This window comes from Peromyscus californicus, unplaced genomic scaffold (genome assembly GCF_007827085.1).
Source record: "Peromyscus californicus insignis strain IS unplaced genomic scaffold, ASM782708v3 Scaffold_21__1_contigs__length_65335640, whole genome shotgun sequence".
NCBI classification, from domain to species: Eukaryota; Metazoa; Chordata; class Mammalia; order Rodentia; family Cricetidae; genus Peromyscus; species Peromyscus californicus.
Genome location: NW_026294514.1, coordinates 61,621,381 through 61,643,992, shown reverse-complemented (window position 1 = coordinate 61,643,992; position 22,612 = coordinate 61,621,381). Strand labels below are relative to the sequence as shown.

General features: G+C 45.5%; 1 protein-coding gene and 1 non-coding gene across 4 annotated transcripts in view; both read left to right on the top strand.

The window, feature by feature from the left end:
- Positions 1 to 2,017: 2,017 nt before the first annotated feature.
- The window catches only part of Atg16l1 (autophagy related 16 like 1), a 34,736-nt gene continuing 14,141 nt past the window's right edge, over positions 2,018 to 22,612 (top strand). Inside the window, exons 1-10 of one of the 3 annotated variants that reach the window (XM_052750496.1) lie at positions 2,018 to 2,292; positions 6,494 to 6,587; positions 11,777 to 11,882; positions 12,861 to 12,934; positions 13,652 to 13,903; positions 16,461 to 16,526; positions 18,907 to 18,993; positions 19,579 to 19,635; positions 19,848 to 19,898; positions 20,521 to 20,623. In XM_052750496.1, the coding sequence (XP_052606456.1) occupies positions 2,178 to 2,292; positions 6,494 to 6,587; positions 11,777 to 11,882; positions 12,861 to 12,934; positions 13,652 to 13,903; positions 16,461 to 16,526; positions 18,907 to 18,993; positions 19,579 to 19,635; positions 19,848 to 19,898; positions 20,521 to 20,623 (1,005 nt within the window). In that variant the 5' untranslated portion in view covers positions 2,018 to 2,177. The remainder of the gene's footprint in view (positions 2,293 to 6,493; positions 6,588 to 11,776; positions 11,883 to 12,860; positions 12,935 to 13,651; positions 13,904 to 16,460; positions 16,527 to 18,906; positions 18,994 to 19,578; positions 19,636 to 19,847; positions 19,899 to 20,520; positions 20,624 to 22,612) is intronic. The other 2 variants (XM_052750497.1, XM_052750498.1) reach the window with 2 other exon arrangements.
- Positions 21,701 to 21,973, top strand: LOC128118095 (small Cajal body-specific RNA 6). Its single transcript, XR_008221014.1, has one exon. It is a non-coding gene; the product is annotated as a small Cajal body-specific RNA 6 (non-coding RNA).

Genomic DNA, 22,612 nt, shown 5'->3' with positions numbered 1-22,612 from the left:
TTTCTAAGGTCAGTGGTTCTGGGCACAGGGACACGTGACTGTATATAGTCTCAGATACTCTAGAAACAGATACAAGAATTTTGGGTAGAAGGCAACCTGAGGAGAGAATCTGGGAGAAGGGGGTCCTAGAAGACAGCTTAATCCCTGCTCCTAACTTTATACAGCTTGAGAAAATTGTGAAACCATGGCACAACTTTATAAATAAAACTTCAATTTGCTTTTTTTTTTTCCTAGACAGGGTTTCTCTGTGTAGTTCTGGATGTCCTGGAACTCACTCTGTAAACCAGACTGGCCTCCAACTCACAGAGATCTGCCTGCCTCTGCCTCCTGGGTGCTGGGATTAAAGGCGTGTGCCATCACCACCTGGCTAAACTTAAATGTTCTTTTTTTTTTTTTTTTTAAGATTTATTTATTATGTATACAACATGTATAACTGCAGGCCAGAAGAGGGCACCAGATCTCATTACAGATGGTTGTGAGCCATCATGTGGTTGCTGGGAATTGAACTCAGGACCTCTGGAAGAGTAGTCAGTGCTCTTAACCTCTGAGCCATCAATGTTCTTAACAGAGAGCCAAGAGATCATTTCTGGGAGCTTGAACAGTCTTAAAAAGGAGCTAGGTATGAAACAACTGTCTTAGGTTTTTATTTTTTGGTTTATTGAGACAGGTAGCCTTGACTGTCCTGGAACTCACCATGTAGACCAGGTGGGCCTTAAACTCACAATGATCCACCTGCCTCTGCCTCCCGAGTGAGCCATCAAGCCCAGCCTTTAGTTTGTTTGCTAATCAAGAAAACACTGCACACACTTGCCTACAGGCTAATCTTATGGAGACATTTTCTCAGTGGAGGTTCCCTCTTCCCAGATTGTGTCAGGTTAAAAGAAAACAAAACACACGATTAGCACGGCTCAAGAGAGCTATAGCAGTAATTTGGTATCTGTGCCTCCTAATGAGCAAAGTTCTCCATGGGCTTAAATGTCCTTGAGCTCGCATACATCTCTCCCCTAGCTAATCAAAAACTAAGGCTCCAGGGTGTTTCCTTATGTATGTATGTACATGCATGTATGTATTCATAAAGGATCTGCACTCCTCCAGCTCCTACCTTGTGGGCTTTTCTGGGAAAATCAGAAGAAATACCCTAAAAGGGTGAACTAGTCCACCATGAGGGAAAAGGAATGGGAGGGGGAGAGGGATGGGAGGGGAAAAGGGACGCCTTACTCCATGAATTATGCTACCCACCTCCTTTTCATAAAATGGCAATAAAGTCCTCAACAGAGACACCTTTGAAACAACCCACTCCTCTCTCTCTTTAGCGTGTTTGCTTTGCTAAACTACTGTTTAACTGTGTCTCTCAAATGATTTCTTTCCTCTGAGAGCATAGGAACCAAAAGACTGGAAGGATGGTTTGAGCCCAGGGGTTTGAGACCACCCTGGGAGGCACACACACATGCGCAAAGTCAGTTGCCAGCCCCACAGTACAGCAGCTAGACGTTGGGTAGGCCTTGGAGGGGCATGGTCGTCTATTTAAAGATAGACTTGCCAGGCAGCTGAGACATAAATTACATTGTATAGCTTTTCACAATCCTTTTAAGTACCATTACTGTTCCTATTCTACAGGTTAGGCGACTAAATGCTTAGGGAGGCTGTCACTCAACTTACTCAACGTTCAGTTACTAGGAGGGCAGTGGCCCCCACTTCTGAGCTGAAATGAGGAAAAAGGAGATGGACCAAGAAAGAAAATATAAATATATATATAAATATTTACACAAATAAATAAATATATAGGTATGTATCAAAGAAAACAGACATCAGCAGACAAAATATCCCCGTTCCTGTCTCCTTCTGCGCAGTCAGGGCGCCCCACAGCGGCAGCGTCTCATCACCGACGCTTCCGGCTTCAAGATTGCGTCATTTGAGAGCGTCCCGCGACGTCTCCGGCCGCGAGCTTGCGCGGGGCCTACGACGTCTGGCAGCGAGGCGGGCCTTCCGGCCTTCTCTAAAATCATTTCCTGCAGGGAACCGGAAAATCATCCCGGATAGCCTCAGGGGTACCCTGTGAGTGGAGGTGAGCTTCCGGCGCCGGTTCCCGTGCGCCCGCCGCTCGCTGCACGCTGCAGCCTGCAGTCCCCAGTGTCGGCGCGGATCGGCGGCCTTGAGGCGCCGGGGCAGCGTTCGGCATGTCGTCGGGCCTGCGCGCCGCAGACTTTCCCCGCTGGAAGCGCCACATCGCGGAGGAACTGAGGCGCCGGGACCGGCTGCAGAGGCAGGCGTTCGAAGAGATCATCCTGCAGTGTGAGCCGCGCTCGCGGGCCCGGGGCGGGGAGTGGAGCGGCGCGGCAGCGGGAACCCCAGGCCGAGCCCCGGCTCCGCCCGCGCTCATGGCGGCCTCGGCGGGGACCTTGGGCCCTCACACCCCAGCCCCTTTCAGCGCTTGCCTTCCCTCTTTGACTTAAACCTCGGGTGGGATCGTGAAGGGTTCCACTCCCACTTTCTTTCCACAGGCATCAATTGTGGTTGTAAATCTCGACAATCCACTTGGTGCTGATGCACTTAGGTAGTTAGGCTCCCGAAACATCCTGTTTAGGTGGTCAAGTTCGAGACACACGTTGACTTTAAGCAGTTACTTGAGAGGTTAACGTTCTCTTCGGAGTGCTGTGGAACGAGTGGCCTTTGATTTCTCAGGCTTCTCCATATTTTTTGTGCACATTTTGAATCTTATGGTTTGTCCGTTGGTTGGATCATAGCCTTTGCTATTATTGAAAGTCTTAGGTGAGGAAGAAGTGGTTTTCTTCGCCTCTTTTTACGACTTTAAGGATCAAAAGTATCTTTTGTATTCGTAAGGCACGTCTCACGAGCATTTTCGTGCTTCGTGTTCTCAACTTTGCCAGTCTGACATTTGAGCGAAGAAATTGTCACTCTTCGGTCCTAAGGTCCCATCTGCTTCAAATCAGTGGTTTCTAAGCTTACCTGCACATTAGAATCAAATGGGGATCTTTTGAAAAATATTTGAAAATCAAAGACACCTCCGACTAATTAAGCCAGCATAAATGGCAGAACATAATTATCAGTTGTAATGCTTCCTAAAGGGTTTTGATTTGCAAACAAGTTTGAGCACTTTGTTAAGTAATTGGCATGTATTATTTCATCTTAAATTCTACGAAGCACCAAGTCCAACAATGATTAAGTAACATCTTTCGAGTTGCCATGTGGATTAATGGCGGGGCTGGGATTCGGTTTTTAGACACTTAACTTTTGCATTTGCTCTTCTTGGATCTCCTGAAATGGCCCTTCTCTTCCACTGCACTTAGCCTCTTTAGGTGAGGAGAAAGAGGGTGCTGTGTCTCTGCAGTATTGAGTCCTGGTACTCTGGGAGAGCAACGGCTATTTTTCTCTAGCACAGGAAGCCGCTTCTTACTCAAAATGTGTTTCCCTGACACATTTCATGGGTTCAGTTCTTTAAAAGATAATGTACTTCGGAGCTGGAGAGATGGCTCAGTGGTTAAGAGCACTGGCTGCTCTTGGACCTGGGCTCAAGTCCCAGCTTTCATGGTAGCTCACAACTGTTTGTAAGCTCAGTCCCAGTGGATCCGATGCCTTCCTCTAGCCTCCATGGGCACCAGGCATAAATGCAGCTCACAGATGTATACATTCAGGCAAAAACCTATACACATAAAATAAATAAAAGGGTTTTTTGTTTGTTTTAAAAAGAAGATAATAAACTTCAAAGTCAAATTGTGTTGGAGGCCTCACTAGCTCCTTACTGACCTTTTCATTTTTCTGGTTTGATGTGTCTTTAAAATGGGGGGGGGGGGGTTGCCCTGCCTGCTTCATAAAAACAGTATAGTGTGTATAAGGGCTTTAAAAGCCATCTGTATGATAAAACATTGTCAGGTGCAAATAATCTCAGACACAAAGTGAACCTTTTTTTTTTTTTTGGTTTTTTGTTTGTTTGTTTTTCTTCTTCAAGACAGGGTTTCTCTATGTGTTGTTTTTGTGACAGTCCTGGATCTCGCTCTGTAGACCAGGCTGGCCTTGAACTCACAGAGATCCGCCTGGCTCTGCCTCCTGAGTGCTGGGACCAAAGGTGTGCGCCACTACTGCCTGGTGTGGATTATTTTTTAATTTCAAAACTGGATGTCCTGCTGGTAGGAGAGGGTAGAACTGTCTGAACAATCAGATTTTGGTTGTGAGCCTAGCCTTTAACGGCTGAGCCCAAGAGGGGGAGTATTTTAAATAATGAGGATTCCAAATTCTTGAGCTGAGATGAATTTCAGGTTCTTAAATAATGCTGTCTACTTGGAGCAGGGGAAGCTGGAATGTCCAACAGCAGCCATAGAAGACAAGAAATTTTTTGTAGACTTTGGAGGGTGGGATCTCTGAGCTTGCTAGTTAGTGAAGGCGGCAGATATAATATAAAGGTGGAGTTTAGGAGGCTAATCCTGTTGTCCCACCCTACCTTGGGCTGTTATATACTAGTGTTTGTCAGTTTAGGGGAGGTACTGGATATGATCCTACTGAAAGACTCTATCTTTAAGTCAGACAAGTTAAGTAATGGCTGCTCGGGGCCCAAGAGAAGTGAAAACAGTGTGAGAGACCTGGAACAGGTTGGCAGACACCCTTTGCGTGCTCAACTCTTCCTTATAGGCCAGGGCATTGGGCATAGCTTTTCCAGTTTGACTGTGACCTCGTTCATTCTAGCCTTCTCAAGCCAGTCAATCCCGACCATCCACCTGTGCTTCCTGTGTAGTGTCTGTCTGAGCCTGAAGAGAAACATGAAAAGAGGCCGTGGGTAGGGATAGGTTTACTTACCTAACCTTCTCTGTGGGAGAAAAGAACCTGTATGAAAGAGCCCTCTTAAATGTGTTGTGTCCTTTAAAAGACCTGCCTACCCTTATCACACGGTGTCTGTCTGTGGTGGAACTAAATGGCACCAGATTTTAAACCCCTCTTTTTATCATGCTAGCCAAGGAACCACTTCTTCCTAAAGTTCATCAAACATAGGAAAACGTTTCCTGGACTTCCATTTTCAAGAAGTGGGACGGCCATTGCATCTGTGGCCATCGTGTCTGGCCTTTGTTGTTTTGATCTGTAACTGTCCTCCTTCAAAGTTCTACCAAGTTCCCATGGTCAGTTTCTTGTTCTGCTTGGTGAGGTTGGAAATTAGAAGGTGGCCCTTTATTTTTTGAGACTGGGTCTCTTTGTAACCCAGACTAGCCTCCAACCCAGATCCTCTTTAAGCCGACAGAGTGCTGAGGTGAGAGGCATTGCCCCGACTCAGAGCTGTCCTGTGATGTGCTCAGCTGTGTCTCCTGTTTGTCCCCTACCACACGAAAATGTTCAAATTCCCAAGTGAGAAATTGTTTTCTTTTGGCAATGCTTTGGCCTCCAGCCCAGAGACTTCAGCATGCTAGACTAGTATCCCGGGAAAGAGTCTTAGACTTCATCATCTCGCTTCTCAGTTGTGTTTTGCATAGCTCTGCATTAGTGGACTGACCATGTCTCCTTTCTGTTATTTGCTTTTTGTTATAGGACTGTAGGCTTTGACCTTTTGTGGAAGGATCGCCCCCATTTCTGCCCCTTGGGAGCCCCTCAATCAGACCTTATTGGACTGTGCCTTTTGTTCCCAACTATATCTTTCAAGCCCTGTCTGGTCTTTTGAATTTCTTTACTGTTTACTGTCTCATGGGCAGAAAGAACTTGTTTTATTGCCAACGTCTTTCCTACGGTGTTCTGACACAAACCTCCATCTGATTGTGTGAGCAAGAAGCCTCACAGTGGAATTGACATTTTTCTAATTCAGATTTTTTTCATGTTGCTGCCTGCTTTTACAGTGTCTTATTTCATCATTGCCAGTAAGAAGTCTAAATATTTCAACTCACACCTTTAATCCCAGCACTTGGGAGGCAGAGGCAGGTGGAGTTTGAAAACAGCCTAGTCTACAAAGCAAGTTCCAGAACAGCCAGGGCTACACAGGGAAACCCTGTCTCAAAAAAACCAACAAGTAAATAAATAAAGTCGAAATATTTCATCCTTTTTTTTTCCCTGTGTTGGGCTCTAACCTTTCTTTCCAACCCACTAGACTTTCTGCTTTTCCCAGGATCCTGATCTAAAAATTATTTAAATTCATCAATACAGTTAAGTTCTGTAATACCCAGCATTTCATTTTGCTGTGATGTGTGGTATTTTGTTCCTACTCCTAAGCAGAAAACAATAACCTTGGAGATGGGAAACAATTATAGCTGCCTCTGTAGGGGTCATCCTTGCAGGTGTGTGTCTGTGGTGTCTGTAATTGGGCTTCACAAGCTTAGGCCAAGAAGCATCTGAGGAGTTGAGTTCCTAGATTGCTACAACATGTAACCAAACCTACTGCAGACATAGTCTACCACCTAATAATGATGACGCATGCCCAGGACATCTGGTACTTTTTTGGTCCCAAGCTTTGTAAGATATATGCATGGTGTAATAATAGCTTTTTTTCTTTTTATATATATAGATACCAAGTTGCTGGAAAAGTCAGATCTTCATTCAGTATTGGCCCAGAAACTGCAAGCTGAAAAGCATGACATACCAAATAGGCACGAGATAAGGTATTCTGAAACAGACTTTTATTGTACACTTGATTTGAAGCTGTCTTAGTGTTCTCTTTCATGCTTGCTTATCTTCTATCTATCTATCTATCTATCTATCTATCTATCTATCTATTTTTATCTATCTATCTATCTATCTATCTATCTATCTATCTATCTATCTATCTGTTATTTTTGAGCCAAGGCCCCACACTATAGCCCAGGCTAGTCTTGAGCTTGTAAGCCCTCCTTCTTCAGCCTCCCAGATGCTGGGTATGCCCCCTGCTCAGTCAGCTCTTTTAAAAGCAAACATGTGTTTTCTAGCCTAGTTTTTCTCAGTTCCCTTCAAATAAAAACTCATAAAACGTGTAAAGTGGTTGTTCAAAAGATACACACACACACACACACACACACACACACACCCCTAGAAACTTATCATTACAGTATTATCAGGTTGAGAAACTTTTCAAGGCCTGTTCACATGGTACCAATCTCATTCTCTCTTCTAAGCCACTGGGTTTTACTTTTTGAATGATCAGAAACAAGGGCTAGGTCTGGTGTTGCACACTTGTAATTCTAGCACTTGGGAGGCAGAGGCAGGCAGATTTCTGAGTTCAAAGCCAGACTGATCTGCATATCAGGTTCCAGGATAGCCAAGGCAGCATAGTGTGACCCAGCCTTTACTCACAAAAAAGGTGAGTAATCAGAAAGAGCTGGGTTCCTGAGTAGTCTTCCAGAGCCTTGTTAAAACAGGATTAGCTTGCAAATAAACACAGATGTTTTTTATTATAGTGCTGGTCTGTTTGATCCTTTTTAGCCTGGTGTTTTCAGCTTTAGCTTGTGAAATAAAACTAGCAGGTTGCAACAGGTTTTTATTTTTCTTTCAAGAACTAGATTGGAAAAGTAGCAGTATTTGTTCATGGCAAAGGTAAGTTGATAAATACCCATGCATGTTCATGTGGGATGTTTGATTGTTTACTGGGCCTTCATGAAAAGCCATACTCCAGTGCAAATGGAGTGCAGAGTCTTTCCGTCCTCTCCATTCTGTCTATGACGTTTGCATAGCTGGTGGCTGATGGAAATAGTACCCGTTATTAATCAAAAATTTATCCTCTTTGCATGTTGACACCTAGCAGTTGTTAAAAACAAGTTAACTAATTTAAGGTTTTAAAAACAAAACCAGAAGCTGGGCAGTGGTGGCGCATGTCCTTTAATCCTAGCCTGGTCTACAGAGTGAGTTCCAGGAAAGTCTCCAAAGCTACACAGAGAAACCCTGCCTCAAAATAAATAAATAAATAAATAAATCTTGATGGGTGTGGCCTACCATTTACTTCTGCCTGTAAATGTATCTTCCATGTAGCCTTCTGCCCATCTGGGAAGTGACAGGGTGGGAAAATCGTAGAGAATAGATGACTCTGCCCAGCTTATATTCTGTCTTTGACTTGATCACAGTTCAGGAGATCCTGCCAGTGTGACCTGAAGAGACTTCTGTAGTGTTTAAGATATCAGTTATAATGATTTGGTTAATTACAGGAAATGTGGTTTTACCTTGTTCATCTAAGTTCATTCAGTTAAAAGATTATATTTCTATCTGGGTAATTGCTTTGGTTTCTCAAGACAGGGTTTCTCTTTTTAGCCCTCGCTGTCCTGGATCTCACTCTGTAGACCAGGCTGGTCTCAAACTCAGAGATCTGCCTGCCTCTGCCTGCTGAGTGCTGGGATTAAAGATGTGTGACAGCAGGAGGGCTAGTCTGGTATGCTCTTGGTGACTGTCCTAATTAGATTTCTATTTCTGTCATAAAGACTATGATTTTTTATCCCACTCACAGTTCATCATTGAGGGAAACTGGCATACATACTCAGGTAGAGCAGGAAGCTGGAGGCAGCAGCTGCAGCAGAGGCCATGGAGGAACCCTACTCCTCCTGGCTCACTCAGCTTGTTTTTTCAGACACCCCAGGACCGCCTGCCCAGGGTTGGCACCGCTCCCGGTGGGCTGGGCCCTCCCACATAATCACTAATCAAGAAAATGCCCATAGATTTACCTACAGGCTAATCTAATGGGGCCTGTTTTCAGTTGAAGTTTTATCTTCTCAAATGGTCCTAGCTTGGGTCAAGTTGATGAAAACAATCAGCACAGTGACTGTATTCCTGTATCATCAACAAATTGATTTGTTTGGGAGGGTATTGGAAATACAGACAGACAGTTCTTTGAATTTTGCTAGTGTAGTAGTTTTACTGGAAGTCTGTCTTTTCCCACAATGTACATCCATAATGAGCTGGTCCTCCTGACTGCCTTGTTTCCATTAACGTGTCCTTTCCACAAGTTGTCTGGGGGTCCTTTTTCCCTCGATATCTTTTCCCTCCTGTGTCCACTCTCTCAGCCAGGCTTTTGGGTCTTTATTTACCTCAGGCTTGTGATTCTGTCCATTGGTTTACATTTATTTTGCTACCACTTTTTATTCCTGAACTATGGCTTGAGTCTCTTTCACTTTAAACTTGTGACTGTAGTGTGTCCCGACATTAGAGATACAAAGGTGAGCGTTAAGAGTCCACTTTGTGGGGACAGAAGCTAAGCCAGAGACCAGCACAAAGGGTGTTTGCTGGAAATGTGTTGAGTGTTCACAGAAGGTATTTTGTTTTGTTGTGAGGAGGAGGAAGTCACCGGTCCCAGAGCAGGGGGGTCCTTCTTGCCTTGTTCCTAGCAGTTCTGATGGGTGCTGTGTCTGTCTGTCTGTAAGGCCCTGCAGCCTGCTGTTCTTGTCTGCAGTTAGCATCCTAGGAAGTTACAGCCTGTTACTCTTTTCCACCCCTCCTCACCTTGTGTGAGGAGTGACTTGGTTTTCTTATGCTTTCGTTTCAGGAGTCTTTCTTTTGAGTGCTAGTTCGTAGGTTAGAAGGAGTGTGTTTGATGCTTTGCGTAGCCCATGCTGCTTTGCATTTGGAGAAAGACTTGGTGAGATACTTTCTAATCACTCAAAGTCTTTAAGAATGGTTTTGTATAGAGTATTCTACTTTTTTGACTGCTGCTATCTACTTCTTGGGCTAAGATTAGGGACGTATCCAGTTGCCTAAAAGGGTGAGATGGATGAATATTTATGCTTAGATACATGATAAAAATCCAAGTATAAGTAGAGGTTTGAATTGTGAGGTGTTATTTAGCCCTGGCTGTCCTGGAACTTAGTGTGTAGACCAGGCTGGCTTCGAACTCACAGAGGTCTGCTGGGATTAAAGGCTCTCACCACCCGCTCAGTTTATTCTGCTCTTTGTCATCACCCCTCCCCCCTTTTCCATTGTAGCCTAAATCTTAAGGAACCGGCTCTTCTCTCTCCCCCCAAGCGTGGATGTTCTAGTCAGTGTCCAGCCTCTTCCTTTTTTCCTATTTCCTTTCCAGATTAGAGTCACCTACTAATATGCAGCTGTAGCTCTTGCCAAGACCCTCCCCTTGAACCTTGAACCATAAATCTTCAGTTGTTGTCAGCCAAAATTTTGTAGAATCTCTGCAATAAAAGGGTTTATTAGTCCATTGCAGATGCTGGCCACAAACTAAAGAGGCAGATCCTGGGACCCTGGGCCTTCTCCTGGGAGCAGGGCTGGATAGCCCTGGTAAAAGTGTGTCGTCACCACACCCGATCAGAACTGTTGGCAGTGTTGTTTGTTTTCCCCTGAGCTTTGGAGAAGAAACCTTTGATAGGACTTCCTAGAGGAGAAATGGTTACTTCTGGATCTGTTTGGGTTTGAGTCCAGATACTGAACAGGGTTTAGTGGCCGTAGAGGTCTGTTGTGATAGGTTTAAGTCTGGGTTTCCACATAGTTTGTTTTGGCCACAGCTGTTGAATGATTGACTTCTTTTATTTCTGCCCCTCCACCCTTCTGCCTTTGTAATTTAGAGCCTCTCGCCATTTCTCATCATAGTGCTGTTTCTGAGACACTACCAAAACTCTGAGAGTTCCTAAACCAAGTTACTGTGGTGGCGGCCTGTACTCCCGCAGCATCGTACGCATCTGTGTGCTGACTTTAGCTGTGTGCCTTCAGTGCACCAAAACAGAATCCTGTCCTCACCTGGACCTGTTCTCCCCGTGCAATCAGTAATGATACCTGGCTTGCTGGTTGCTCAGGCCCAAAGCCCTGAGTCATCTTTGATTCCTGTCAGTCTTCGTTCCCCACATCCAAGGACTGTAGGCACTCTTCAGAATGGGACTAGACTGCAAACCGTCTCCACTGGCACCACTGTGGTGTGAGCTACCTTGTCTAGAAGGGTTATCTGGTGTGTCTGCTGATTGGTCTCACTGTTTCTGCTGCTGTCCTAGCACATCCAACCTACCTAGACTAGTCAAACCCTTCATCAGCCGGGTGGGCGGTGGTGGCTCTCGCCTTCAATCCCAGCACTCAGGAGGCAGAGGCAGGCGGGTCTCTGTGGGTTCAAACTACAGAGTGAGTTCCAGGACAGTCAGGACTGTTTAACAGAGAAACCCTGTCTTGGGAAAACAAAACAAAACAAAACAAAAACAAAACCCTTCATCAGTGAATGAATGCTACCCCACAGTCCTCGGGAGTGGGAGGCTCAGCATCATCTTACTTTCTGAGTCTTGGCTCTGGCTCCTCTTCACTGACAGTGGTCTCCCAGGTCTGTAGTGTGCTCCCCCCTCTACTGGGATCCTTTTCCAGGCAGGGGTGATCATATGTCTGGCTCTTCATTCTTTTTGGTCACCCTGGAGAAGCCCTGCTTCCTTGTGTAAATAATAGGACTTTCCTCCCCTCGTTTGTGCTGCTTTTGTAGCGTGTGACGTCACACGTTCACTTGTTTTTGCCCATCTGCTTTTTATTGGTTGTCAGATGCCTGAGGCCAGAGCTCTGTCCCCCTTTGCCTTTCTGGTCACAAGGACAGTACCTGGCACAGGGCTGGCATGCAGATACTTGGTAATGAGTGAGGGTGTTGGCTGTTCACCTACACTTAATTCAGGAGCCAAGCCTTTGCTCCTAATCTGACTGGTAGCTGTGGTGGTTTGATTTATCATCACTAGTCTCCTGCTTTCTATCCATAACGGCTCAAGATTTGCCACTGTGTCAAATACCAAAATGGTTTGGTAGATCGGCAGGTTTAAATTCATGTTAGTGCTGTGTTGCCTAATGGGAAAGGTCTGGAGTCTGATGCTTTATTCCACTCTCCTTTTTTGCATGTTGCCTTCATGTGGCTGGTGGTGATTTTTAGTCCTGGACACGATGGTGCGTGGAATGATAGTCAGCTACAAGAAATGGCCCAGTTGAGGATCAAACACCAAGAAGAGCTGACAGAATTGCACAAGAAACGTGGCGAGGTAAAGAAAACCCTTTTGCTCTTTGCAGGACCCTTTTGGTAGAGGCAGGAAAGCAGTCACTTGCCTGAAACTTTTCAGTAATCTGGTCTAATTGGACATTACAAAGTCTGCATGAGGCAGGGGAAAGGCTGGGGGGCACATCAGAGGAATCCATCCATCAATCAACAGGAGATCCGTTATCAGGAGGTGAGCCAGAGCCAGACCACTGCTTTAACAGCAGCATGAGAGAAACGGTCGGGAAGTCTTCAAGGGTCAAAGGTTTACTTTGTGATCCCCTAAAGTCTTCCTGATACATCAGCTTTTGAGTGTGAACTCTCAAGTATCAGTCACCGAGGTTGAGTGCCTTACCTAGTTTCTGGTCTTGTATAACATAGCTCTAGATGAGAAAATACCTCACCGTTTTCAGCTGAGTCAGTCACAAGGTGGAGGGTATCCTCTGCACACACTGGGCTGACACTTTATGTGTGCTATTTTACTTGTGCTCTAACAAATAAAGCTTGCCTGGAGATCAGAGAGACAAAGGAGCAAGCCACAGCCACTTCTTACTTTGTCAGCTCCTCAGCCTGCAAGGGGCCGAATTCCTGTCTCCACTCCGCCTTATCACTTCCTCTCTCTGCCCAGCCCTATCACTTCCTGTTTCCTCATCCCAAGTGCCGATTAAAGGTGTGTGCCACCGCTGCCTGGCCTCTGTGGTTAACTAGTGGCTAGCTCTGCCCTCTGATCTCCAGGCAAGCTTTATTTGTTAGCGCGCAAACAAAGTATCACCACACAAACGTCCCAGCCGAGATTGTCAGTAAGAGGCAGCGGACAGCCCCACAGGCCCTTCTGCCTGCTCCGCAGCCTTCTCCCTTTCCTTCTTAACTTTGCTCAACCCGCAGGCGCGTCTTCTCTCTTCAGAACAGAGGAAGCAGTAACCCTATGTAGCTTGTGGTTGAGATGCAGCAGTCTCTATTAATGCGAGCGTTCTTTCTCTCCCAGTTAGCTCAGTTGGTGATTGACCTGAATAACCAAATGCAGCAGAAGGACCGAGAGATACAGATGAATGAAGCAAAGTGAGTAGAGCCTGTCTCCTGGGGCTCTGACCTTTGCAGCATGCATTGGCTTTGCTGTACTACTGTGAGCAGGGCTGGTGGAAAACAGTAGCCACGTTGCTCTCCACGAGAATTTTAGTGCATTGCTTGCAATTTGGGGTTCTTTTCTAAGTAAAGCAAGGGCAGTGCCCTTGGGTTCCTAGGTGCTGGACATCTGCCTAAGGAAGTAATGATGGCCCTGGCAAGTGAATGTTCCAGAGGCATTCTTAGTTCTCTGGGGCCACTGTGTGTGGTCACTGGTGTCTTCTACTAGAGGCGGGGCCACAGTGTCCAAGCATGTGCATGTTAGGAGGGTGAGAGGTACATTTGTGAACAGAAAGATTGCTAACTAGCAAGAATTCTGGCAGACAAGAAGCAGACTCAGGCCTTGTGCCTTAGAGCTGTGGAGAGGGCCTCACAAGGCCTTTTGCTGCTGGAAAGTACCTAGAGCTTCCCCTTTTCTCAGGTCCTGTTTTCCTGAAAGCTACTGTTACTGGCCATTCGTGGTCAGTAGGAGCTTCATCCTGGGTGTTTGCTAAAAGAACTATTCTGCACACCAAGGTGTTGGGTAGGCCAGGTATGGTGGCCAGTGTTCCTGCTGCTGCTTGTTCAAGCCCACCTAGGTGGCACTTGGCCTGGTGCTCTGGCTGTGGTACAGGGCTCTGATGAGGGAAAGCTCCTCTCAAATTGTACTTTCAGAATTGCGGAGTGTTTACAGACCATCTCTAACCTGGAGACAGAGTGCCAGGACCTGCGAACCAAACTGCAGGACCTGGAGCTAGCCAACCAGACCCTGAAGGATGAGTATGATGCCCTGCAGATTACTTTTACTGCTCTAGAGGAGAAACTGAGGAAAACTACTGAGGAGAACCAGGAGCTGGTCACCAGGTGGATGGCTGAGAAGGCCCAGGAAGCCAATCGTCTCAATGCAGAAAACGAGAAGGACTCCAGGTGGGTGTTAGCTGCAGTCAGTGTGCTCTGAGGGAAGTGGAACAGAACCTGGTTCTTGGAAAAGAAAAACATGCCTGGCAGTTGTCGATGTGGTGGCAGTAGAGGAGACGTGAACCAGAAAACTTTCCCACATTGGAAATGCGGGAGTCAGAGAAGTTTGCGTTTGCAAGAACATTTGCAGCTGAGCAGAGGGAAACACTGTTTGGAACACACTGTTCAGGTGGCGTGTCCCTGTTGCATGTCTCCCTACTACCTCCCAATTTCAGGAAGCTATTCAGACCTATACAAAACTTCTGATTCTGCTAGTATGTAAGAAGACTATAGTTTATTCTCAGGAATGGAAAATTGAGATTCCTAAACCAAATTTATTGCTAATATTTTTTTAATACAGTGAAGTCTGGGTAGGGTTTATGCCAGGAATTAAAAGATGGGTCACTGGGGTCAGTGACAGCACTTTGAATAAGGAATTTTATAACCATTCAGTTAATACTGTCCACTAAGTCATCCTTTAAAACGCCATGAATCTAGAACAACAGCACCAGCAAAGCTTTTAAAAAAACATCTGTCTGACCAACATCCTGTAAGTGTTTAGTAGGGAAGCCTCCCTCCCACCCTGCAAAGTAGGAAGTTGCATCTGTGTGGCAAGACATGAAGGAATTCAGAGTGCACATGTAGACGCTGACGGTATATTCATGTTCGAAGTCCTGTTACTACACATACTCCCATTCAGACAAGAAGACTACACTTTGAAGCATCTCTCTGGAAAGTCTCCATCTGTAGCTCAGTCTGAAAAGAATTTTAGTTCATCTACAGTGGTGTTGGGAATGAGTCCTAGGGACTGATGAAGAGTGCCTACCCTGTCGTGTTTCATAGTCACGTTAGTGGAAAAGTGAAGTCTTAGAGGTCGAGTTAGAAAGCAAACGAGTGCTGATTATTTTATGAATAGTTCCTAAACAGAAATATTAGAGAAGTTTTCAGTCAGAAAATGAAGTACAATAAATAGTTAGATTTATTAATATCAGAGAACAGTAAATTAAGAAATGCTCTTTATTTCATTACTGTGTGTGTTCTTGTGTGTGTGCTCACACAAGGTAGGGAAGAGAGGGCACGTACCACAGTGTACGTGTGGAAGTTGGAGCACACCTTTGTGGAATCAGTTCTCCCCTTTATGTGGGTTCCCGGAAATCAACCTCAGATCATCAGACTTGCACATCAGTCACTTTTATCCATTGGGCCAGAAATGGTCTTTTAAAACAGTGTTCTTAGTGCAGCCATTGGGAAGAGATGGGTACGACAAGCCGCAATGGTTATGGCTAGTAAAGATGATAGAAAGCTTTGTTAGAAGGCCAGCATGTTCTGGAGGCACATGGCACCATTGTAGGAGGACTGCTGTAGACTAGCAGGTTTCTGACAGCTTTCCCCACTTGTTGGACCTTATCCCAGGGAAGTAAGAAAACTTGTTCACAAATGGTTGGTCAGGGTGGCACATTATTCATAGTGAAAAAGTTAGGTCCTTACACTTGTGACATAAGCATACAGACAGTGGATTTATGAAGACATTTAAGATTAGTGTTTCAGGTATTTCATTTGGTTGTTTTTTGTTTTAATATTTATTAATGTATTTGTGTGTGTGTGTGTGTGTGTGTGTGTGTGTGTGTGTGTGTGTGTGTGTGTGTGTGTCTACAGCCATTGGGTTTCTTCTTTTTTTTTGTTTTTTTTTGTTTTGTTTTGTTTTTTTTTCGAGACAGGGTTTCTCTGTGTAGCTTTGCGCCTTTCCTGGAACTCACTTGGTAGTCCAGGCTGGCCTCGAACTCACAGAGATCCGCCTGGCTCTGCCTCCCGAGTGCTGGGATTAAAGGCGTGTGCCACCACCGCCCGGCTGGTTTCTTCTTATTTTTGTGTTGTAGCTGGGTTAGTAGATAGTTCACTCCAGGAAGCTAAGTCAGAACTATAACTAGCTCCAGGATCCTGAAGCACCTTTTTGTCTTAGGCAGCCAGGGGTCCCTGGCAGGCTGGGTTTCTTTTGTGTGTGAGAGAGTGCACTTGCCACGGTGGCTCCCACAAGGGTCTGACATCAGGCTGGGTGGGTGGCACGTACCTTTCCACTGGCCCTGGAGCCTTTCTGTAGTGGGGAAGCTCATCAGTACTTGGGTGTCTTTGGCCATACTGTTACTTGAAATGCCTTAAACATTCTTTTGTGTGGAGAGGGACCTGCCTCTCTCATGCTCAAGGAGGCTCTTAGGTATTCTGCTCTGTGATTGCCTTATTCCTTTGAAGTAGACTTGCTCACTGAGCACAGCCCCAGTGGTCCTCCTATCTACACTCCACTAGGGTTACGGGCATGCAGCCATGCTGGGCGTCTTCGGTAGGTCCTAGGTCTGAACTCAGGTCTTCATGCCTGTGGTCGTGAGCACTCCTACCCACTGAACCATCTCTCCAGTCCTGTACTGAACCTTCAGAGACGCTTTCAGAACTAGAGTGTGTGTGAGTGACCCTTGGTGCTTTGGAGCAGGCATAAATTTATGCTTCGGTTTGTCCGTGTTGTTTTTGCAAACAGGAGACGACAGGCACGGCTGCAGAAGGAGCTTGCGGAGGCCGCGAAGGAACCTCTGCCTGTCGAGCAGTGAGTACGGAGAAGTTACTCTCCGTCAGCTCTTAATGCTTTTGTTTATTACAGGGAGGTACTGGGGATTGGAGCTCCAGCCCCAGCCCAGAGTTAAACAGTTAAGGGCAGAAAGTAAGAACACGTTATTCTACCACCACAGGAAAGTAGGATGCACACAGCCGCTTCTGTTACTTCTACACTGGTGGCTTCCTCTTGACTTAGAAATAGCGTACTGAACATGGTCTTTGACCATATTTCAAAATCAGTTACTTACTTGGGATGAACTTTTGGTTTTTCCAGACAGGGTTTCTCTGTGTAGTTTTGGTGTCTATCCTGGATCTCTCTCTGTAGACCAGGCTGGCCTCGAACTCACAGAGATCCTCCTGGCTCTGTCTCCCGAGTACTGGGATTAAAGGCGTGCGCCACCACTGCCCAGCTGGGATGAACTTTTTAAAGTAATATTGAATTGACTTAAGACTTTCAGACATATCACCAAATCCAAGAAGTTTTTCTTGTTGACAGCAGTCAGCTGATTATGACTAACTCCCTGCACACAGAGCCAGCTTACTGTTTCCTGTAGACCCTTGATCACTGGCCTTCCTCTAAACCTCTTGTTATGTCATCTGGGCTAGAGTTTCAGTCTCTTACTATCGTAGCCTGTGACCTTAATGGAAGTTTCTCCAATTTTTGAGACATTGGTGAGGTCAGAGATCTCTTTGCAAAAAGAAATGAAATCAAATCAGCTCTCCCTAGTCCACCTACTAATGAAGGTGAAGCACTTAGTATTGGAAGTCCTTTGTTAAGTGGTGGGTATTTCAGTAAGAGTCCTCTCTGCTCTGATTCAAGATGGGTTTCCTGCCAGTGCCCTCTTCTCATCTTCCAGGCATACAGTATCATACATACATACATACATACATACATACATACATACATACATACATGCAGGTCAAACACACATAAATTTTTAAGTGGAGACGAATAAGTTTAAACTCGAGCCCATACACCTTCCCTTAGAGGAAAGGAGAGTTCTCATGCTAAAACTTTTGCTCTAGGAGAGAATGTGAATGTGTGTGTCTCCTGACCTCATTGGAGAAATCTGGTCTTGATGCATTTTTTTCAAACCTACAAAGTAGATAAGTAGGTGGCCTAAAAATGAGATTTGGTTCCTTTAAAAAGGAAAATTTAAAAAAAGGAAATGTCGTATGTCTGCCTCTTGTTTGCCAGTGTAACAAGATGACATGGTTAAAGAAGGACCCAGGATCCCACATGGAAGGCTTGTGCTGAAATGCCAACCTGGCAGAACTTGCTATAGAGGTTTTCTCAATCTGTCTACTCCTCAGGAATGTAGCAGAGTCTGGGTCAGAGACTTTACATTTCCGGGACGGGGAGGCAAGACCTGGTATTTTCTGGGGTGTAGGCCTATGTACACTTCCAGGCACTTTAGAACCCTGAGACTCCACCGAGAGCATCACTGTAGGCTTAGTTCATACTGTTCCTTTTGCCATCTCTCAAACTCTAGGTCTGGGAAGGCCAGCCAAGAAAGAAATCAGGCATAGCCTTGTTCTCCTTATCCTCTCTAGACCCCTGCTGAGAGTGTAAGGCAGCTAAGTGTAATCCAAGAGTAAACAAGGGAAAATAAATTTACTTAGTCATGGTTTGACTTGCTTGGTGTAACAGGTTCTTAAGTGTATATGCTCATAATCCATATAATCATAGGAAGGAAAAAAAAATCTTGCTTTCAAATTCTTAAGAATCCAAACAGTAGGTGGTGAACTCGTAATTTTTTTTTTTTAAGATTTATTTATTTATTATGTATACAGAAGAGGGTGCCAGATCTCATTACAGATGGTTGTGAGCCACCATGTGGTTGCTGGGAATTGAACTCAAGACCTCTGGAAGAGCAGTCAGTGCTCTTAACCTCTGAGCCATCTCTCCAGCCCCGAACTCGTAATTTTTTAAGGTATTTTTTTCCATGAAGATTGCAGCACAACAGATAATTAAGACCAAGATAATTACTTGCCTTCCTCACAGTCAGGAAAGACTTGACCTGTAAGAATGTGTAGAGAGAGGAATAGCAGAGGTGCCTGGCATCCGCTGGCATGAGCAGCAAAAGGAGCATGTTCTGAAACCAGATGATAGCACAGGACGTGTGCAGACCCTCCAGCCCGTGGAATCACGTGTGTTTGGGTTTTGCTTTTGGAAAATTATTCTTGGTTGGCATTACTGGTTTTGAATAAGTCAAATGGTTTATGTTTCTCAAACATGAGGTAGTTCCCTTTTCTCCTTCACCATCACTTTTCAGCCAAGTCTTAGAAAGAGTCTGTCTTTAGAACATGATCCTGGCTGTTGCAGAGCTCCTGTTCAGGACAGTGGCAGATTCCCCTTCATTTCTTTCCAGGGATGATGACATTGAAGTCATTGTGGACGAAACCTCAGATCCCACTGAAGAGACCTCTCCTGTGAGAGCCGTCAGCAGAGCAGCTACGTGAGTGGATCGGCTGGGTGGGGAGAAGGCATGCACCAGCATCAGTGTGACTGCCCATTTGTGGCTATGATAGGAGAACCTAGTCAGACGTACTGAGAGTCCCCCCAGCCCTTCCACCGCAGAGAGGAGAGTGGGATGGAGGCAGTACAGGTGGCCTGGCCTTTCTAACACAAACAGGTGCAGCAACCTCCTGAAAGATGGGCGGACCGTTAAACTTCGCTGTGCACCATGACCATACACATCCTAGGACACAAAGATGTATATTGTAGGGTTTTGTCTTTTAATTTGCTAAAGTAAGGCTGAAAGAATGGATGGAAATTTGTTATTAACGCCCTGAAGTTTTTGGTGAGTTAGACAGATCCCTTGTCGGGATTTCTTAGGGAACCTTGTTTCTTTTAAGACTGTAGGCTGGGTTTTCCCTTCTGCCTTCTTACTGTTTCCTGGTGGTTTAAATGCTGTGTTGAGTTTATCTTGGCTGGGATTTGGGAATGGCAAGTGTATTCCCAGGTATTTGTTTTTAGGGGCTGTTTTGATTTGGGGGCAAAATGTTTCTAAGGTTTAAACCTATCCTCCCCTCCTCTTTAGTAAGCGACTCTCGCAGCCTGCTGGAGGCCTTCTGGATTCTATCACTAATATCTTTGGGTAGGTTAGAAGACCTTCACCTTTCCTTTTAAAAATGTGTGAATATACCTAAGCATATGTATGTGATGTATTATTTTTAATAGACACAAGAATTTCAGCGGTGCCAAGAACATGGATGCCTTAATTCAGCTTGTCATTTAGCTTCTTTCTCTTTTCTGCAACTTCCTTTCTCTTTATCTTGCTATGAGCTGATCTATGGCCTTTCCCTTTAGTCTGTCCGAATCTCCCCTTTTGGGACATCATTCTTCTTCTGATGCTGCCAGGTGAAAATATTACCCTCTCTCAGCCCAGCATGTGAGTGTGGGTTGTTGGTAATCGTGCTGATCACGCTGCGCTGCCCGCAATCATCGATGTCCACAGCTAACCAGGGCGCTTTGCATGCTCCTGGGAGTGAATGCTGGAGCCCTTGAGCTGGGCAGTCAGGTTGAGCTCTGCAATCATCGTGCTCTTGACGCTCTTCCTCTTCGCATGCATTTGACTCTGCCTCGACCACAATTATAAAAGAGAAGGTGGTTGTACTAGGCATGGAAATCAGCTTAAAATAGTGTTTCACAGTGCCAGGGGTTTGCCTCTAAGCTAGCTAGTATGTTAGGTTGAGAACATTTCCCCAAAGTTTACTGACAGAGCAAGGAACTTTTGTTCAAGATTGCATCAGTGCTGAGTTTTGAAGCCCATGAATTAGCAAACAGAAAAGTAAGGTGTGTGCTAACTCCTGTCATTTGAGTGAGATGGTATGAATCCTAAATTTTGGAGGGTCTAGAAAGACAATAGCTATTAACACGGGCACACAGCTTAAGCAAGGTTGTTCTTGAGGCCTTTCTAGCAGTTTGGTGGACACTAATCCTGAACAGTCCTGTATAATGTTGCCTTTGTGTTGTTCCTTAGGAGACGCTCTGTCTCTTCCATCCCAGTCCCTCAGGACAATGTGGACACTCATCCTGCTTCTGGTAAAGATGTGAGAGTCCCAACTACTGCCTTGTATGTCTTTGTAAGTATGCTTTGTACCCAGACCCCTCTGAGCCCGGGATAGTACAGGATCTGGAACTAAAGGGTTCTTTGGGGCTGCAGCTAGGCTTTCCATTGTTGACTTACTTAGACCTGCTGGCGTTGTGACCCCTGAGGAATTAAGGTATGTTGTGCTTAGTCTCAGCACACAGAATTTATTAAAGCCGTTCTCTGTACCCTGGCACTGGCCGAGAGGATTGGTGGCTGGAGCAGTGGGGCAGGAGAGACCAGTGACATTGGTGCAGTTGTTTCTGTCAGTTAGCTGCAGCTTACGGTGAAAGTTGATGGAGACTGTGTCTTTCTCAGGTTAAAAAGCGGGAGCTAGAGAGAAGACTCAGATTTATTTCTAGCACCCATATGGCAGCTTACAACTGTCTGTAACTTAAATTCCAGGGGATCTAATGCTCTCTTCTGGCCCCCACGTTACCAGGCATACACATGGTGCACAGGTATTCATGCAGACAAAACACCCATGCATACACACATAATTAAAAACTAACAAATTTCACCAGGACAGGTGTTGGCTTCATGAATCACATTGTAGCTGGATGGCTTCCAACCGCTAAGAGCCTGTTATTGGAAGCAGGACACAGCACTGGACAGAAACCACGGCAGTACCCGGGATTCTGAGTCGGGTTCCTGAAGTAGCAGCCTTAGTCCCAGTTGGGGCATAGAGGCATAGAGCAGAAATTGGTCTAGCCTGAGGAAATGTGGTTACCTTGCTCATAGCTTTCAGAACAGTGGGGAGGCAGAGCGGCATTGTGACTCTAAATGCCCTGGAGTTGGTTAGGTGGGTTTGGGAGATTGAGAGGGACATGTGGCTTAAGTATCCTGCTTTCAGTTAGTGTCATAGAAGTGGAGTGGCACCTGGGTGGTGGAGCTTTCAGTTCAGGACCTTGACAAGAGCTTCATTGGTAGTCAGGCTTTGCCATTTAGTGAGCTGACTAAGCCTCGGGTACTGAGAATGAGCCTTGCTTTGGAGGAGGAGTTGCACAGGGCAATGGCAGGGCCATTCCCACCCCACTCCCATGATTCCATATTGGGTTGGGCACCTTACAGAGGTCAATGATGATTGGTAAAAGGTCTGATTGCACTAAATGTCACAGCTCCTTCCTTGCCCTCTACTCCCAGCAGCCCGTTCTGTTTTTCCTAGCACATTGAAGTCGTGTGTGGGAGAGTGGGGCAGCTGATAGTTTAGGATTCTGTCAGTGTGTGTTCCGAGAGTGAGTGGTTCACAGCTGACTGCTATCCAACAGAATCCATTGTACAGGAGTCTTGATGAGTGGCAGGGTGGATGTGACGGTGCATGATCTCAAGTTTTCAATCTGAGACCTCAGAACAAATGGTTCTTAAAAAGGGGAACTTCGTAAGGTGAAAAGTCCAGGCACATCACCAAAGTGCTGATTATGTCCCAGTCAAGGAGATGCTGGCTCCCCCGGCTTTGCTGGACTTGAAGCAAAACCTAGACATCAGCTTTGTCTGTAAGTCCTTCTTTGTCCACTGTGTGTTAAGGGAGAGCATAGCAACAGCGTCTCTTATTCTTTCTTCCCCTCTTCTTACCTGAACGTGAATGCTCGTCTGTACTAATCTTAGACATTCACTCATGAAAAGGCCAGGCACAGTGGCACACACTTTTAAACCCAGCACTCGGGGAGCAGAGGCAGGCAAGTCTCTTTGAGTTAAGGGTCAGCTGATCCAGAAAGGAATTTCCCTATGAAGAACTTGTAATTCTTCCAAAATAATAGCACTTTTATTGATAGTTTATTCATTTTTCAAGCACAGTTTGGGTCATAAAAATATTTCTGATAGAAAAAACAAACTGAAGCTCCAGGAAGTTCAACCCGTGATGAACATACACTGTTAATATATGCTAAAGCCATGTTTCCAGAGTGAACTACACAGACTCACAGTAGTAGGACTGGCCAAGAAAGCGTTTCTTGGGCTGTGTAGATGGCTTAGTGGTGAGAGCGTT